Source organism: Sus scrofa, chromosome 7 (assembly GCF_000003025.6).
Source record: "Sus scrofa isolate TJ Tabasco breed Duroc chromosome 7, Sscrofa11.1, whole genome shotgun sequence".
In the NCBI taxonomy this organism is placed as follows: domain Eukaryota; kingdom Metazoa; phylum Chordata; class Mammalia; order Artiodactyla; family Suidae; genus Sus; species Sus scrofa.
The window spans coordinates 78451795-78465247 of NC_010449.5; the positions used below are offsets into that span (position 1 = coordinate 78451795).

The 13453-nt window shown below is 45.4% G+C and overlaps 2 protein-coding genes across 5 annotated transcripts; one reads left to right on the top strand and one right to left on the bottom strand.

The window, feature by feature from the left end:
• On the bottom strand, positions 51-3144 carry APEX1 (apurinic/apyrimidinic endodeoxyribonuclease 1). Of its 3 annotated transcripts, none has more exons than XM_021098038.1 (5): positions 2452-3144; positions 2018-2143; positions 1630-1817; positions 993-1185; positions 51-848 (listed from the first exon to the last, which is right to left on the bottom strand). In XM_021098038.1, the coding sequence occupies exons 2-5, from the start codon at positions 2073-2075 to the stop codon at positions 331-333; spliced, it is 957 nt and encodes a 318-aa protein (XP_020953697.1). In that variant the 5' UTR covers positions 2076-2143; positions 2452-3144; the 3' UTR covers positions 51-330.
• On the top strand, positions 2873-10466 carry OSGEP (O-sialoglycoprotein endopeptidase). Of its 2 annotated transcripts, XM_001929250.4 has the most exons (11): positions 2877-3171; positions 5123-5242; positions 5437-5612; positions 7978-8073; positions 8210-8259; positions 8406-8484; positions 9346-9411; positions 9525-9615; positions 9845-9920; positions 10016-10114; positions 10268-10466. In XM_001929250.4, exons 1-11 carry the CDS (start codon positions 3057-3059, stop codon positions 10305-10307), a joined length of 1008 nt encoding a protein of 335 aa, XP_001929285.1. In that variant the 5' UTR covers positions 2877-3056; the 3' UTR covers positions 10308-10466. The 2 variants fall into 2 exon arrangements, with proteins under 2 accessions (XP_013844520.1, XP_001929285.1); XM_013989066.2 differs by lacking the exon at positions 7978-8073 and having other exon boundaries at positions 2873-3171; positions 10268-10464.

The window sequence follows — 13453 nt, forward strand, 5'->3', positions numbered from 1 at the left end:
CATGAAGGGAATTTGTAGCCCCACAAAGGGGTAGAATACAAAGACAGCAATGCTGAAACTATGGCTTTTTATTTTCACATGGGCATTTCAAAGGAACTCATCAGTAGTTTTTAATATTAAAAAAAAAAAAGACATCCCAACACACACAAAAATCCTTGGGTTTAAAGGAAACCTACATCTGTTACTAGAAGCCTGGTTAAAAGCTGCAGTTGAGAAGGAAAATACAGTGCAGATTTCTCTAGAGAGCAGTTTTTAAGAAGTTTGGGCGTAAGAAGTTTAAAGCTAGTTTGATTGGCTTATATCCCAGGCTCAAACTGATTTGGGGAAAGGTCACAGTGCTAGGTATAGAGTAATGGGACAGTGGTCACTACCCAGAGCCTTGGAACGGATCTTGCTGTCACACAATGCAGGCAACAGAGAGTGAGACAACAAAAAATAATCAAGCCGCCATCCAACATTTTTAGATCGCGCATTCATCATGTAGGTCCAAAAGGTGTAGGCATACGCCGTGTTGGGGTAGAGGTGCCGGAAACTGTCAGCCAGTGGCACAGCCTGCAGCAATTCCCCAAAGCCTTGACGTTCCTGTGGAGTGAAGCCAGCATTCTTTTTGTTTCCCTTTGGGTTGCGAAGGTCAATTTCTTCATGAGCCACATTAAGGTCCCCACAGAGCACAAGGGGCTTGTGGGAGGCCAGACCCTTCAGGAATTTGCGAAAGGCTTCATCCCAGCGCTGGCGGTACTCCAGGCGTACCAGACCTCGGCCTGCATTGGGTACATAGGCTGTCACCAGCACAAATGCATCAAATTCAGCCACAATCACTCGGCCTTCCTGATCATGTTCCTCCTCACCTACAGAGATGATAAAACAATTAGCAAAAAAGGAGCTTAAGAAAAGGCACAGCAGAGAACAAAGGAATGAAGAACTGGGGCTGGAACAGGATACAAGCAATTGGTTTAGAAGAGCTTGGGGTTTAGAAATCAACAAGGTCTCACCAATGCCATAGGAGACTTTGAGTGGGCACTGGCGGGAGAGCAGGCCCACACCACTGTACCCTTCCTTGTCAGAAGGAGCTGACCAGTACTGATGGGGTAGTCCAGACAGCTCTTGAAGTTCAGCTGGCAGTTTGTTCTCTGAACATTTGGTCTCTTGGAGGCACAGGATATCTGGGGCTTCTTCCTTTACCCACTGTGAGCAAAATGAAAGGTATTATCAATTCAGAAGATTTACTAAAGAATCTATGCTAAGTACTAGAGGTACACAGGTAAGACACAGTCTCTGCATAAGGAATTTAAGTCACAATATTTAAACAGTTATTAACTGCATAAGTGGCAGGGAGGCAAGAAAGTGTTACATACAACACTGAAAAGTTTGTTTTCCCTTATAGGCACTGGAGAGCTAGCTGAGGTTTTCTAAGCCTTAGTTATGGAAGAGATGACATTAAACAAGACAATGACAGTAGAACTGTCCTAATGACATTTAAGAAATACAAGTGGTATGACTTGGTGAAAACCTTGTACCTCTCCCATAAGAAAACTACCGACAGAATTAAACCTAAGTGCTGGGGACAGAAATAGGAGAAGGTAATTAAACCCCAAGATCGGTTTCTACCCTTCCCTTCATTCCACTTACATCTAAACCTTTTTTCTTAATCCAAGCTCGAAGCCCATCCACATTCCAGGAGCAGATTTTGAGTGTGGCTGATTTGCCACTGGGTGAGGTTTTCTGATCTGGGGGGTCCTCATACAGGACTGCCCCATCACCTGCTGCCTCTTTTTCGGTTTTCTTTGCTCCCGCCTTACTCTTCTTGGCTTCTGGCTCTATAAAATAAGATAAACGTTGGCGGTATTTTAACTTTGATCCGGAGCTAAATATACAGTTACTGAGAACCTGCAGTTGCCGCGACTTCTTCACAAACTGCAAAAATGAATCAAATGGTCTGTACTTCCCGCTCATCAAGGGAATTACGGAGATCTCCACCGCCGCTTAAACGGAGAGGGGGCCCATTTCACTCTCTTACCAGACTTGGGCTCATCCCCATCTTCTGCCACCGCGGCTTTTTTCCCACGTTTCGGCATCACTGTAATAAACGCCCTTCTGTAGCAGTTCCACGTCGCCCACCGAAGCAGTGTTTCTACCGCGTTGCCTACAGACGCAAAAAAGTCGTGAAACCTGCTAGGGCTGGGGAAAGACTCCTCTCTAGAGCGCCCCCGCACCAGGTCCCGCCCTTCAAACCACGTTATCTCCGAATTCTTTCCCCGCCTCCATGCACTGTCCGCCTTTCGGACCCTCACCCTCAAGACTAGATCATTTCATACTGCCTTGTACCCTCCTCACGATATTGGGCCTCAGGACAATCCAGGGACTTAATTAAAAATCCTGACTCAGGCTTGCCGATCAGACGTCCAGAGAAGCCCCTATGATGGGTAAAAGAAGAGCACCTCTGTAACTGACCTGCTTGAGTCTAGTCAAGCTCCTCCTCACCCCAGCACAAAGAATGGAACACGCTGTGTCCCCACGTGGTAACTGGTGTGGTCACGTGATCTGAGATGCGTGTCTGGAGGCGAAGGAAGGCGGATGATTGGTCTGTTAGTGCCACGTGGCCGAAAGCTCAGCCTTGCCTCAGTTCTCTGTGTCTCCAGGGCACTGAGGGCCCCAGCTCTCCGTTCTCGGGCTGTTTATCGATGTGCCAGATTCTTGACTCCTACTGCCGCCCCGACCGGAGATCCCAAAGCTGTGCAGGAGGGAACAAAATCAGTGGAGAAGGCTGGGTTGGACCATGGGAGAGAGGCAGAGAAGCAGAAAGGAATTTAACGAGCAGATGCCGGCTCAAGGTCCCTGGCAATTAAGAGAACAGGCCCTCGAGGGGACCTTGATGCGAGGGGAGGGCCCGCGCGCTAAACGCGGGACTTGTTTGGTGTCCTGGTGCGCGGTTGGTAGCCGCGAACTCGTTTTCTTCCTTTGAGACCTGGCTTCTGCATTCCAGCGCGGATTGGTGAAGGCTCTACGGCTCCAGTAGTAGCTAGGGGCCCTGCCGGCGTTTCCTCCCAGGCTCGGCCATGCCGGCGGTGTTGGGTTTTGAAGGCAGCGCCAACAAGATTGGCGTGGGAGTGGTGCGGGATGGCACCGTGCTGGCGAACCCTCGGCGCACTTACGTCACGCCTCCGGGTACAGGTACGCTAGTAGGAAACTTGTCATTTGCGGCGAGCTTCTCCGTCACCGTCCATCTTCCTGAACGTTAGTGAAGCAGGGCGTGGAGCGCATTGTCCCCTCAATTTTTGATCCGACTCTGAGATTGTGTGACAGTATTAGCATTACAAGGCTGATGGTTTGAGGAGTCACAGACACTTGGATCTGGATCTTCTGAGTTCGTTCAGCCTTTATTGAGCTCCTTTTATGTGTCAGTTGTAAACTGGCTGCTGAATACAAAAATAGATGTATAATCCTGCTGTGGAGCTGGACATAAAAGCAGAACTTACACTACGGTGTTATAAACAGTATAACGTAGATGCAATCAAAATATTCTAGAATGAGAAATAATGTAAAGATTCCCAGCTTAAGTACCAGAACTGGCTTGCTTTTCAATATTCAGTCTTTGGTTTTGGACTTCTTTTCCTTATTCTTAAAAGGGAATGATAATATGTTTCTTTGTGTACTTGAGAATTAAAACACCAGACACATTACCACTTTTAACTTTTTTTTTTTTTTTTTTTTTTTGGTCTTTTTGCTATTTCTTGGGCCGCTTCCAAGGCATATGGAGGTTCCCAGGCTAGGGGTCGAATCGGAGCTGTAGCCACCGGCCTATGCCAGAGCCACAGCAACGTGGGATCCGAGCCGCGTCTGCAACCTACACCACAGCTCACTGCAACGCCGGATCGTTAACCCACTGAGCAAGGGCAGGGACCAAACCCACAACCTCATGGTTCCTAGTGGGATTCTTAACCACTGAGCCAGGATGGGAACTCCCCATTACCACTTTTAGAAATGTTATTTGTAAGTTATGTTGTGTCTTGCATAACCTCCCCCCAAACACCTGCATACATGGGAGGTTTGCATATACCGGAAAAGTCTCTCTGAAAGTCGGGTGATGTTGTGACAGATTACTCATTTGAAATATATATGTATGTTTTTGTTTGTTTTTTGTTTTTTGGTCTTTTCTAGGGCCGCTTCCTGCAGCATATGGAAGTTCCCAGGCTAGGGGTCCAATTGGAGCTGCATCCACCGGCCTATGCCAGAGCTACAGCAATGCAGGATCCAAGCCACGTCTGCGACCTACACCACAGCTCACAGCAACACCGGATCCTTAACCCACTCAGCAAGGCCAGGGATCAAACCCAAAACCTCATGGTTCCTAGTCAGATTGTTAACCACTGCGCCACGGTGGGAACTCCAAATATATACGTGTGTTTAACACTCACTCTTCTAGACATTTTGGCACCAAGTGTACAAAAATAAAGTAGCTAGTGCTTTGAGATAATTGTGGTTAAACTGGGAAAATTACAAATAATAGTAATGCTGTGATTACTGTGTTACATGTAGTGTGTTAATACAGTGATGTGATCATGCACAGGCTTGTAGGGTCACAAGATCACCAAAACATATGAGGTAGGCATCACTTGAATTGAGTACTAAAGGCTAAGTAGGAGTTGGGTATGAAGGAGGGCATTTCTGAGAGCTGTAAGTCTAGCTGAACAGGCTGGAAAAACTATCTGAAAACATAGAAGACAGGATGCTTGAGGAAAGTGAAAGGGACTCTTCCTACCCTACTAAAATGTCTGTTTTTTTCTTTTTTTTTTTTTTTTTTTTTGCTATTTCTTTGGGGCCGCTCCCACGGCATATGGAGGTTCCCAGGCTAGGGGTCTAATCGGAGCTGTAGCCACTAGCCTACACCAGAGCCACAGCAACACAGGATCCGAGCCACGTCTGCAGTCTACACCACAGCTCACGGCAATGCCGGATCGTTAACACACTGAGCAAGGGCAGGGACCGAACCCGCAACCTCATGGTTCCTAGTCGGATTCGTTAACCACTGCGCCACGACGGGAACTCCAAATGTCTGTTTTTGACTTCTACCTACCTTTCTGTAGAAGGACCCCATGATTTCTGACTTATGTCCATCTTCTAGGATTCCTTCCAGGTGATACTGCCAGGCACCACAGAGCTGTTATCCTGGACCTGCTGCAGGAGGCACTAACAGAGGCTGGATTAACTTCACAAGATATTGATTGCATTGCGTATACTAAAGGTATGGCCGGGAGAGTGGTCAACAAAAGAAGGATATACCTGGAACCTAGCATGGTCAAAATAGGCTGCAGCCTCTATTACTGCCACCATCTCTGCTACTGCCACCACCCCACCCCACCTCTCACACCTCCTTTTCTCCCAGTTCTGTTTATCCCGATCCCTATTGGATTCTAACTCCCATTTTTATCTCCCTAGGTCCTGGTATGGGTGCCCCATTGGTTTCTGTGGCTGTTGTGGCGCGTACTATTGCCCAGTTGTGGAATAAGCCATTGGTGGGTGTTAACCATTGCATAGGCCACATTGAGATGGGCCGCCTCATCACTGGAGCCACCAGCCCAACTGTGCTGTATGTCAGTGGAGGAAATACACAGGTATTTAGAGTACTTCATTATTCCTTCTTTTTTTTTTTCTTTAGAGATTTTTGGTTATTTTTAAGATTGAAACGAAACACGTCTAAAACCACGTGTTGTAGAAAGGTTCTGGAAGAACCTTTTGTTCTGGCTGGTCTTGTATCTTTCCTCAGACTTAACCTTGGCGTCTTGTTGGGCCATGCATTTAAGAGCAGGGTCTCTGAAAACATCATTGTACACAATAGGTTTTCCAAGGGAGTATCCACAGAAGACCTGGTGGAGATGAGTTGATTATAGTTATGAACTCTCACAAAAGACTTTATCTTTGATCTCTTGGTGATTTTCTTCTTGTCTGTGGTGGATATCACTTTGTAAGGATAGCAGTCAGTTGCAACCACCAGAGCATGGCTGTCGGATTAGTCTGAGATGCTATCATCAGTATTTTCATGATGTCCAGCCAGGAGCAGCACCCCCTTCCCAGGTTTTGTGACAGCAACCACTCAGGACTACAGCACAAAAGCTCCACCATTCCTTCTTAATTTCTAAGGCACTGTATGTACCAACAACTTTCACATTCTACCTGAGTGATGGGAACTGCAGCAGCAAAGCTGGGCTCCTCTGAATCTAAAATGTGATATACTAGAAAACCCACAGCAGAGTTTGTAATACTGCGTATGTGGGCATTGTGATTAGACTATTAGCTGACTTTTATGTGTATGGTTATGTAGAGATGAGTAATTTCCAATTTAGAAAAGGAGAGAACGGTAAGGATGGAAGTATTTAAAATAATGAAAGAATTTTCATTATTTTGAAGCTTTTTTTCCTATGAACCTTAGCAGTTAAAACTAAGGGGCACTATCCCATATGTTTCTTTATGATAACTGCATGTTTGTTTTATTAGTTACTGGTGGTAAGCATATAGGAGTTTTTACTCTAAGCATGTGAAAATAGAAATAATGTTAAAAAACATTGTATGAATGGTAGAAGATATTTTAAGTTTATAGGTGAGTCCAGAGTTGTTTGGGATACCTTACAAGATCTTTTTGGGATTGGAGAATTCTAGCCTTCTTTTCCCACATAACACCTGATGAGATTATTGCCGGAAATGGTCATTGTCCCCAGTTTATGAAAGGGTTATGTTCTGAAACTTTACTTTGTGAAGTAGTTATCAGAGATAGAGCATACATTCCCATGAAAATGATTTGGGAACTTTAACGAGTAGAAGGCAAGTAACTGGTTGAGGCCTGAAGGATGTCATACAAGGTTAGGGACTTGGGGTGTGGAAAGTAGCAATGGAAGCTTACAGGAGTTAATAGAGGGAGTAGTGATGGAGTTTTCTTTTCCTCTTCCCTTTTGAAGCCTGCTTTGTTATAAAAAACGGATGATTGGGTTGGGAGGAGTGGATGACAGAAACAGAAAGGCAGGATTTTTTTCTTTCTCCGATTGTCACCAGCCTTTGACAGTAGGGTAAAATCTATATCAGAATGGAAGAAAAATCTGTAGCAGCACCAGAAGGGGAAAGGGACTTATCCTTAGGAAGTGCTGACTCTCAGAAGTACAGACATTTATATGAGTGGGTGGTAAATACTCTCTGCTAGAAGTTGGTCACATATGAAGAATGGTCATAAACTGACTGCCATTGCTGAGTTGGGTGGGCCATTAGTCTGAACCAATATGGGATTTGGGTTTTTTTGTTTGTTTTTGTTTGTTTGTTTTTTGTTTTTTTGCATTTTCTAGGGTGGAACCTACAGCATATGGAGGTTCCCAGGCTAAGGGTCTAATCAGAGCTGTAGCCACCGGCCTGCACCAGAGCCATAGCAATGTAGGATCCAAGCCACATCTGTGACCTACACCACAGCTCACAGCAATGCCAGATCCTTAACCCACTGAGCAGCCTCGCAACTTCATGGTTCCTAGTCAGATGCATTAACTACTGAGCTACAATGGGAACTCTTTTTTTTTTTTTTTTTTTTAACTCTACCTCTTGTTCCCCAATACCACTGCCCTAGTAGAATAATGTAGAACTTTGGTTCTCCGCCTCCAAGAAGGAAAGCCTGTTCTCTAGTCCACACTGTCTAGCCTGCTTTTAAAGGACTTATCAGGAACCTCCAAGCTAGAAAAGTGTGTCTAAAGTGACAGCTTGCTTCTGCCCTGACCTGGACTACCTTCTGTAGGTTAGGAATCTGCTCTGGGAATCTTTGTAGTATATAGGCTTCTCAGATCTAAGAGCTAGAAAAAAGTACCATCAAGGGTTTAGGAAAGTACTTTTTTCCTTTGCTTATTGGAAGCTCTAGTGTCCATGTTGATCCTCTGCTATGTTCTTCCCCAAAGCCAAATACTCCTCTTTACAGACTTGAGGTTTCATGGACATCCTCATCACCCTTAGGTGATTGCATATTCAGAACATCGTTACCGCATCTTTGGGGAAACCATCGATATTGCTGTGGGTAATTGTCTGGATCGTTTTGCTCGAGTCCTGAAGGTGAGCCATTGGAGTTACCGAGAACATAAGATGTGAATGAATTTCTGGGGAGCCAGGGAAGAGGAGGGAGAAAGTAGTAAACTAGCTTCTTACGATTCCTAGATATCTTACTTCCTCCTGTTTTTCCTTGTGCTAGATTTCCAATGACCCAAGTCCAGGCTACAACATTGAACAAATGGCAAAGCGGTAAGGGGAATAAGGTAGAAGGAGGCTGACTGGCGGGGTGTCAGGGATTTCCCTGTTATGTGTATTAACAAGGTTTGGGAGGGCTTTGGAGGGCAAGCAGCCAGCTGACTATAGGCTTAGTGCCTCATATACTCACTCCCACTTAGAGGCAAGAAGCTAGTTGAGCTGCCATACACTGTAAAGGGCATGGACGTCTCATTCTCGGGGATCTTGTCTTTCATTGAGGTGAGTGTGGGAGAGGTGAGGAGATGGTCACTGTGATGCTTTTTAACGAAACATATGTGTTTTGCTCACCATTGTATTTTCTGCATATAGCATAGTACTGACGCATGTTAGATCCTGAATAAATTCAGGTAGCAAATATTTATTGAACATATTCTGTGTGCCAGGCACTGTTTGAGGCAGTGGTGGTACAAGATAAAGCAAAAATCCCTGCTTACTTGGAGCTTGCATTCTTGTGGTGGGGAGATAAACAAAAACAAAAATGAATGAAAGAAAGGGGGAATATAATAGTATAAAAAGGGTCAAGTGGTGACAGGTGCTGTGGAGAGAAAATAACCAAGGTTGGTGGGGGAGTTGCCAGAGCAGACATTCATAATTATTGACTCTAGAAAGAATGTTGCTGGTTTTATAGCTCAGTGCCAGTGAAGGGCAAGGTGTCTTATGGGATGTACTAATAAGTTGAGTTGTGGTGGAACACAGTGATCCTCCAAGTGCACTGTTTTTTTTTGTTGTTGTTGTTGTTGTTGTTGTTTTTAGCATTTTAGGGCCACACCTGTGGCATATGGAAGTTCCCAGGCTAGGGGTCAAATCAGAGCTATAGCTCCTGGCCTGTGCCACAGCCACAGCAACTTGGGATCCAAGCTGTGTCTGCAACCTGCACCATAGCTTACAGCAACAGTGGATCCCCACCCCCCTGAGTGAGGCCAGGGATCGAAGCCAAATCCTCATGGATACTAGTTGGCTTCATTTCCACTGCACCATGATGTACACTAATATGCACTCCCCAAGTGCACTAATTTTTTGCTCCCATGTCATCCCCAAACCAATGTTCATTGTTTTATCTGTTTTCCCCTTTAACTATAGGATGTAGCCCAGCGGATGCTGGCCACAGGCGAGTGTACTCCTGAGGATCTATGCTTCTCCTTGCAGGTAATGGAGTAAAACACTGGGACAGAAAATTGGAGCTGGAGAAGCTCTTTTGTAGTAGACAGAACTAAGCCGAGATCACCTCTGATGTTTCCACCTTGTCTGCCCCCCCCCAGGAAACTGTGTTTGCAATGCTGGTAGAGATCACAGAGCGGGCCATGGCACATTGCGGTTCCCAGGAGGCCCTCATCGTAGGAGGAGTGGGTTGTATGTATCCTTGAACTGTGCTCTTTCCTATTGTGGGGCACGTACATCTTCTTCCTGATATTCTAAATCCTTAAAAGTTTAGAGAAATTACTAGTTCTGTCTCTTCTATGCTTCCCAGCCTTTCCTCCTAGAACCCCTACTTCATTTTCCTAAGTCAGTGCACATGAAGTGTATGGCTAAACTGGAGAAATGGCTGAAACTAGCTAACCCTACCCCTGCCTCTTTGTAGGTAATATTAGGTTACAGGAAATGATGGAAACAATGTGCCAGGAACGCGGAGCCCGGCTTTTTGCCACAGATGAGAGGTAAAGGCTCTTTCCCTTTCTTTCTTTTTTTTCTCCAGTTACTGTGATTTTCCACCCTTAGATCATGAATATCATACCTTTTTTTTCTGTCCCAGATTCTGCATTGACAATGGAGCCATGATAGCCCAGGCTGGCTGGGAGATGTTTCAGGCTGGACATAGGACCCCCCTCAGTGAATCTGGGGTCACACAGAGGTGAGTGGCCCCTTTCAGGAGGTAGACAGGATTGTATGAGAAGCAGGCCAGAGTCATTATTAGCAGGGAAGAGGATTCAGAATCATGAGGTCAGAGAAGAGTATAAGGTGCTAAGGGATAACTGTCCACCAAGTTTTTCCCATTTTTTCACAGGTATCGGACAGATGAAGTAGAAGTGACCTGGAGGGACTGACAAGGTGAACAGGATCAAGTAGATAGCGCCCTAAGTGGAGCCCCAGGGACCCTGGGCCTTAACCTCATCCTGACATAAGACCCTAGCAAGACTGTGGACGCCCCTCTCCCATCATTTGAACCTCAAGATGACTCTATAATAAAAATATTTTTGGTTTTATGTGTTAGTGATCGGCTTGTGTTAAGGAACATAGTTGGCACTGGATAAATTCTTGTTAATGGGGTGGTGAGTAAGGAGGCAGGGATTAGAGAAGCATCCTGGCTGACCGTGCAGGTAGCCTTGGGAGCTGCAGCTCTGGAACCCATGCACTTCCATCATCAGGTTTGAGGGGGTCCCAGGTACACATTCCTCCATGTCACAACCACCAGAACTAATCTCTTCATGCCTTTTCTCTTGTTTTTATGTCAGTCACCAAAGAAGTCGCAAACCACCAAGTCACCTTTCATCTTTTAAACACTAATAACCATTGCTTTCCATTCTCTTTTTTTGTCTCCACCTACCTCTGTCTTAACTCCTGAAATTCTGTTTTAATTTTTTTTTTTTTTTTTTTGGTCTTTTGTCCTTTTAGGGCCACACCCTTGGCATATGGAGATTCCCAGGCTAGGGTTCTAATTGGAGCTCTTGCTGTGGGCCTGTGCCAGAGCCATAGCAATGCCAGATCCAAGCCGTGCCTGCAGCCTACGCCATAGCTCCTGGCAACACCGGATCCTTTAACTCACTGAGCGAGGCCGGGGATGGAACCTGCAACCTCATGGTTCCTAGTTGGATTTGTTTCTACTGCGCCAAGATGGGAACTCCAGTAACTGTCATAAGTCTTGATGATTTGAATATCTAGGTAGATGACCTTTGTAACACTGGTCTCAGTTCCTTATTCCTTCAGTGATCTTGTCCTCCATCCCTATATCAACCCTCATTCCCTTGGTCATGTCTAGACTTGTAGCTTCTCCATATCTCAGTCATCCCACTCTCCTATAATTACTTCCTATTTTTCTAGTTTATTCTATGTGTCTTAATTTCCTTCCTCTAATTCCTGTCACAAGCACTTCACTGCAAACACTTCATCCCCTAGCCTATCTCACTTTTTGTCACAATCGGCTCTTCACCCACTTTATGCCCTGACCCATTAAGCTGAAAGGGCTGGGATAAAACAGCCAGTCCAGGCTGACTTGTCTTACTTTCAGTTCACTACCATGAAAAATAAGTGGGTCCTTATTTATTTATTTATTTGTCTTTTTGCCATTTCAAGGGCTGCTCCCATGGCATATGGACGTTCCCAGGCTAGGGATCTAATCCAAGCTGTAGCCACCAGCCTATGCCAGAGCCACAGTAACTCGGGATCCGAGCTGCGTCTGCGAACTACACCACAGCTCACAGCAATGCCAGATCCTTAACCCACTGAGCAAGGCCAGGGATCGAACCCGCAACCTCATGGTTCCTAGTTGGATTCGTTAACCACTGAGCCATGACAGGAACTCCCGTAAGTGGGTCCTTTATGCTACTAGCAATATTCCCTAGTCCTTTTACTTGCTGTTTCTTTTAGGGCCACGCCAGTGGCATATGGAAGTTCCCAGGCTAGGGGTCAAATCAGAGCTGTAGCTGCCAGCCTACTTCACAGCCACAGCAACTCGGAATCTGAGCCACGTCTACAACCTGCACCACAGCTCACAGCAACGCCGCATACTTAACCCACTGAGTGAGGCCAGGGATTGAACCCACATCCTCATGGATAATAGATTCGTTAGTCCCTGAGCCATGAAGGGAACTCTGCTGCCCTATTTTCTGGTCACCGTTTTATGCCTTTTGATCCCTCAAATCTTCACCATTTTCCCCTAGTCTCACTTTTACATTGGTAGAAAATAGAAACAAATAGAATTCACAAGCTCCTACAACTACACCTACAATACCTTCCAGCATTTTTTTTTTTTTAAACAACTCAATGACTTCCAGCATTTATACCCAAACACTCTGCTTTCTCTTTTGTTGCTATATTCCAGTCTGATTTTGCTCCCAGAGGACATTTGGTTGTCACAACAGGGAGGTGGTGCTACTAGGTGGAGGCCAGGGATGCTCTAAAATACCCTACAGTGCACAGCACAGTTCACAACAGACTCTGGGCTTACATGCTATTGGTGTCAAGGTTAAGAAATGCTGTTCTGAACAGGCTGTCCAGGCACCTGTCCAAATCCTTGGGCAGCTGGTTTTATCCTCTAGCTTTCAAGGACATCTCTCAACAGTTCTCCCTCCTTTTTCTTTACTTTTTTTTTTTTTTCTTTTTTTGTCTTTTTAAAGGCTGTACTCTCAGCCATAGCAACACCAGATCCGAGCTGCGTCTGTGACCCACACCACAGCTCAAGACACTGCCAGATCCTTAACCTGCTGAGTGGGGCCAGGCATCCAACCTTCGTCTTCATGGATGCTAGTCAGATTCATTTCTGCTGAGCCACAAAGGGAACTCCTCTCCCTCCTTTTCTGTAGGGTCATTATTTCCCTTACCTGGAGCATTCTGTCAGCATACAAGTATGCTGTCATTTTTCTCATTTTACAAATATATTAACCTCTCTTGACCCCATTTTCCCACCATTTGCTTCCAATTTTTCTGCTCTATTTTTTTTTTTTGTTTATTGCTGGGTTTTTGTTTGTTTGTTTGGGGTCTTTTGGGCTGTATCCACAGCATGTGGAAGTTCCTGGACAAGGGATTGAACTTAAGCCACTGCAGTAACATCAGATCCTTACCTGCTGCACCACAAGGGAACTCCTCTAGCACTTTTTTTTTTCAGCCACAGTAACATGGGATTCAAGCCAAGTCTGTGACCTACACCACAGCTCATGGCAATGCCCGATCCTTAACCCACTGAGCGAGGCCAGGGATTGAACCGGTGTCCTCATGGATACTATTCAGGTTTGTTACCCATGAGCCATAATGGGAACTCCTCCTCTAGCAGTTTCTCTCCCCCTCCCTTGTTTTATTTCTCATCATAGCACTTATCACCTTGTAATCTAACAGTTGTATTTATTATGTTCATTGTTTGTTTCCTCTTGTTGGAATGTAAACTCCATGAGGGGAGGCGTATCATTTGTATGTCATCTCCTGGTACTTAAAACAGGGTCTGGCACATAGTGAACATTGAATTAATTTTTACCAAAGG

Coding starts and splice junctions, on each gene's coding strand:
- OSGEP (XM_001929250.4), top strand. CDS start 3,057: ATGCCGGCGGTGTTGGGTTTTGAAGGCAGCGCCAACAAGATTGGCGTG. Junction 5,243..5,436: donor TTGCATTGCGTATACTAAAG/GTATGGCCGGGA, acceptor TTATCTCCCTAG/GTCCTGGTATGGGTGCCCCA. Junction 10,115..10,267: donor GAATCTGGGGTCACACAGAG/GTGAGTGGCCCC, acceptor ATTTTTTCACAG/GTATCGGACAGATGAAGTAG.
- APEX1 (XM_021098038.1), bottom strand. CDS start 2,075: ATGCCGAAACGTGGGAAAAAAGCCGCGGTGGCAGAAGATGGGGATGAG. Junction 1,186..1,629: donor TTAAGAAAAAAGGTTTAGAT/GTAAGTGGAATG, acceptor TTTTGCTCACAG/TGGGTAAAGGAAGAAGCCCC. Junction 849..992: donor CAAAGTCTCCTATGGCATTG/GTGAGACCTTGT, acceptor TCATCTCTGTAG/GTGAGGAGGAACATGATCAG.